Below are 5,000 nucleotides of genomic sequence, written 5' to 3'. Positions count from 1 at the left end.
TCAGTCGTATATTGCACAAATCTGGCCTTTATGGAAGAGTGGCAAGAAGAAAGCCATTTCTTAAAGATATCCATAAAAAGTGTCGTTTAAAGTTTGCCACAAGCCACCTGGGAGACACACCAAACATGTGGAAGAAGGTGCTCTGGTCAGATGAAACCAAAATCGAACTTTTTGGCAACAATGCAAAACGTTATGTTTGGCGTAAAAGCAACACAGCTCATCACCCTGAACACACCATCCCCACTGTCAAACATGGTGGTGGCAGCATCATGGGTTGGGCCTGCTTTTCTTCAGCAGGGACAGGGAAGATGGTTAAAATTGATGGGAAGATGGATGGAGCCAAATACAGGACCATTCTGGAAGAAAACCTGATGGAGTCTGCGAAAGACCTGAGACTGGGACAGAGATTTTGTCTTCCAACAAGACAATGATCCAAAACATAAAGCAAAATCTACAATGGAATGGTTCAAAAATAAACATATCCAGGTGTTAGAATGGCAAGTCAAAGTCCAGACCTGAATCCAATTGAGAATCTGTGGAAAGAACTGAAAATTGCTGTTCACAAATGCTCTCCATCCAACCTCACTGAGCTCGAGCTGTTTTGCAAGGAGGAATGGGAAAAAATGTCTCTCGATGTGCAAAACTGATAGAGACATACCCAAGCGACTTACAGCTGTAATCGCAGCAAAAGGTGGCGCTACAAAGTATTAACTTAAGGGGGCTGAGTAATTTTGCACGCCCAATTTTTCAGTGTTTGATTTGTTAAAAAAGTTTGAAATATCCAATAAATGTCGTTCCACTTCATGATTGTGTCCCACTTGTTGTTGATTCTTCACAAAAAAATACAGTTTTATATCTTTATGTTTGAAGCCTGAAATGTGGCAAAAGGTCGCAAAGTTCAAGGGGGCCGAATACTTTCGCAAGGCACTGTATGTGTTTATCCATAAAAAACATATATATATTTATATATAAATAAATGGTGGGACCAACAGCAATAATAATAGTAGTAGTGGACATGGGATTACCATTAACAACAACTACAACAACGATATTAATGGGAACAACAATACATTAAAGCAATGGTAGTAGACCAGTGTCAACGTGACTGAGAAGACACATGACCTGGTATGAAAGACAAAACAAAACAAGATGGGAAATATTATCGACATTACTTTGCACTTTTCACTGGCTGTCCCTCAGGTTGTGGCAGGAGGACACATATTTGGCTGCCAAAACTGCACATTTTGGCTTTTCACCCAATAAATATTTGATTCTTTCTTAATCTTTTATAGTTTCACATTCTTTGTATTGAATTATAATTTTGGGAAAGAAATATTCTCTTAGGTCTGAGTATTGGTAACAATGTAATAGGAAATGCAGCTCTGTCTCTACCTCTCCCCTCTTCTCTCTCTCTCTCTCTCTCTCACTCTCTCTATCCCTCTCTCTCCCTCTCTCTCTCTATCCCCCTCTCTCCCTCTCTCTCTATCCCCTCTCTCTCTCTCTCAATTCAATTCAATTCAAGGGCTTTATTGGCATGGGAAACATGTGTTAACATTGCCAAAGCAAGTGAGGTAGATAATATATAAAGTGAAATAAACAATAAAAATTAACAGTAAACATTACACATCATAAAGAAGTTACAAATGTCATATTATATATATATATACATACAGTCTTTTAACAATGTACAAATGGTTAAAGGACACAAGATAAAATAAATAAGCATAAATATGGGTTGTATTTACAATGGTGTGTGTTCTTCAATGGTTGCCCTTTTCTCGTGGCAACAGGTCACAAATCTTGCTGCTGTGATGTCACACTGTGGAATTTCACCCAGTAGATATGGGAGTTTATCAAAATTGGATTTCTTTTTGAATTCTTTGTGGAGCTGTGTAATCTGAGGGAAATATGTCTCTCTAATATGGTCATACATTGGGCAGGAGGTTAGGAAGTGGAGCTCAGTTTCCACCTCATTTTGTGGGCAGTGAGCACATAGCCTGTCTTCTCTTGAGAGCCATGTCTGCCTACGGCGGCCTTTCTCAATAGCAAGGCTATGCTCACTGAGTCTGTACATAGTCAAAGCTTTCCTTAATTTTGGGTCAGTCACAGTGGTCAGGTATTCTGCCGCTGTGTACTCTCTGTGTAGGGCCAAATAGCATTCTAGTTTGCTCTGTTTTTTTGTTAATTCTTTCCAATGTGTCATGTAATTATCTTTTTGTTTTCTCATGACTTGGTTGGGTCTAATTGTGCTGCTGTCCTGGGGCTCTGTAGGGTGTGTTTGTGTTTGTGAACAGAACCCCAGGACCAGCTTGCTTAGGGGACTCTTCTCCAGGTTAATCTCTCTGTAGGTGATGGCTTTGTTATGGAAGGTTTGGGAATCGCTTCCTTTTAGGTGGTTATAGAATTTAACGGCTCTTTTCTGGATTTTGATAATTAGTGGGTATCGGCCTAATTCTGCTCTGCATGCATTATTTGGTGTTCTACATTGTACACAGAGGATATTTTTTGCAGACTTCTGTATGCAGTCTCAATTTGGTGTTTGTCCCATTTTGTGAAGTCCTGGTTGGTGAGCGGACCTCAGACCTCACAACCATAAAGGGCAATGGGCTCGATGACTGATTCAAGTATTTTTAGCCAAATCCTAATTGGTATGTTGAAATTTATGTTCCTTTTGATGGCATAGAATGCCCTTCTTGCCTTGTCTCTCAGATTGTTCACAGCTTTGTGGAAGTTATCTATGGCGCTGATGTTTAGGCCAAGGTATGTATAGTTTTTTGTGTGCTCTAGGGCAACAGTGTCTAGATGGAATTTGTATTTGCGGTCCTGGTGACTGGACCTTTTTTGGAACACCATTATTTTGGTCTTACTGAGATTTACTGTCAGGGCCCAGGTCTGACAGAATCTGTGCATAAGATCTAGGTGCTGCTGTAGGCCCACCTGGGTTGGTGACAGAAGCACCAGATCATCAGCAAACGCAAACAGCAGACATTTGACTTCGGATTCTAGTAGGGTGAGGCCGGGTGCTGCAGACTTTTCTTGTGCCCGCGCCAATTCGTTGACATATATGTTGAAGAGGGTGGGGCTTAAACTGCATCCTCTCTCTCTCTCTCTCTCTCTCTCTCTCTCTCTCTCTCTCTCTCTCTCTCTCTCTCTCTCTCTCTCTCTCTCTCTCTCTCTCTCTCTCTCTCTCTCTCTCTCTCTCTCTCTATCCCTTTCTCTCTCTCTCTCTACCACAGATAAAGCAGACAGCCAAGAGAATACTTTATTTGTACATTTACCTCCCCTGGTGAGGTACAATAGAAAACAGAAACGCCATCAAAGAAAACCTCATCCTTTCTGCCAAGCTCTGCCTTTCATTTGCATTGTACTCTGTGTGTGTGTGTGTGTGTGTGTGTGTGTGTGTGTGTGTGTGTGTGTGTGTGTGTGTGTGTGTGTGTGTGTGTGTGTGTGTGTGTGTGTGTGTGTGTGTGTGTGTGTGTGTGTGTGTGTGTGTGTGTGTGTGTGTGTGTGTGTGAAAGGTTAGACAAAATAATCACATTAATAACATTAATAACATAGGCTATGCGCGTACAAATGCGCGCAACAGCGACATTCAAACGAGGCTGCAAAGAAAACGAATGGGACTGTAGCGACTGTGTTGACAGGGACAGGGACAGGGAGAGGGACAGGGTAAGGGGGGATACCTACTCACTTTTTGCATCATCACTGCAAGCTATCACGACTCTCAAAAGCTGCTGTTTACTTCTGAAGATGACTTTAGCACCGCCCTAACAACCTGATTCAAATTCGACACAAACCCTCAAATAGGTATGTAATGACACATTATATAAACTCTTTATAGTGTTTTATTTACATTTTAGAGGCGATAAGGTGATAAGTTGGACAGATCATGTGAAAAAAGCAGTCTCCTCAATATCACGCCCTGACGGAGCTCATTGCCTTCTTGAATCATGCAGAGATGGGCATCATGAAGGTCTCATCATTGATTTTGTGGGAAAGGAGACACATTGTGCTTTACAATGGTATTGACATTACAGTTGATCTGGAAGTATTACGTTTTTTGGGCGCTAAAATAAGATCAATTGTATGGACCAGCGCGATGTACAAAAGTGAGTTAGTTGACGTCATCTGTTTAGTTTGATATATTTACATCGCCGATAAATTAAAAGCCAATATAGATGTCACATCCCTTAAAAATAGCCAGGTGGGCAAAGTTACACGAGCAATGTAAGACAGATGGTATAAGTACTTTTAATTTACAGAAATATTAAAAGCAATCGATCAGATTTAATGGCTGAAACAAAACACTGTTGAAATAATAATCCCAAAGGAGTATGATGCAGCGCACAAAAACAACAGCTTAACGCTCCCTTCAGTGGACCAGATACACATTTATCACTGCAGCGCTTCCATACAGAATCATGATCAGACCATTTGGCTGATTCCCATAGGAACACACACACACACATGCACCCACGCACGCACGCACGCACGCACGCACGGAAGTCACACGCACACACACACACACACACACACACACACACACACACACACACACACACACACACACACACACACACACACACACACACACACACACACACACACACACACACACACACACACACACACACACACACACACACACAGGTTTTGTGTTACCTACCCATATGTTTCCATCCTGATGATAGGGCTTCCAGTTCCTGCCCGTGTCGCTGTAGAGCAGCCTGTACCTCGTCGTCCAATCAGAGCTGCTGTACCTGCCCTGCGTTGCCACGGCAACTACCTGTTTCCGGCTGCCCAGGTCCACCTGGAGCCACGGGTAGCTGTCGCTGTCCTGGGGAGACCAGCCCCCTGCACCTGGAGACAGGTAAACATGTAAAAACACAGGTAAACACGTAGAAACACAGGTAAACATGTAAAAACACAGGTAACCACGTAGAAACACAGGTAAACATGTAGAAACACAGGTAAACACGTAGAAACTCAGGTAACCACGT

General features: G+C 42.3%; 1 protein-coding gene across 1 annotated transcript in view; it reads right to left on the bottom strand.

Moving 5' to 3' along the window:
• The window catches only part of LOC124039498 (contactin-associated protein-like 2), a 424,109-nt gene that overhangs the window by 199,939 nt on the left and 219,170 nt on the right, over nucleotides 1-5,000 (bottom strand). Inside the window, exon 3 of the mRNA XM_046355525.1 lies at nucleotides 4,667-4,860. Coding sequence (XP_046211481.1) covers nucleotides 4,667-4,860 — 194 coding nt within the window. The remainder of the gene's footprint in view (nucleotides 1-4,666; nucleotides 4,861-5,000) is intronic.

This window comes from Oncorhynchus gorbuscha, linkage group LG07, assembly GCF_021184085.1.
Source record: "Oncorhynchus gorbuscha isolate QuinsamMale2020 ecotype Even-year linkage group LG07, OgorEven_v1.0, whole genome shotgun sequence".
Classification (NCBI taxonomy): domain Eukaryota; kingdom Metazoa; phylum Chordata; class Actinopteri; order Salmoniformes; family Salmonidae; genus Oncorhynchus; species Oncorhynchus gorbuscha.
This window is presented reverse-complemented; position numbering and strand designations above follow the sequence as displayed.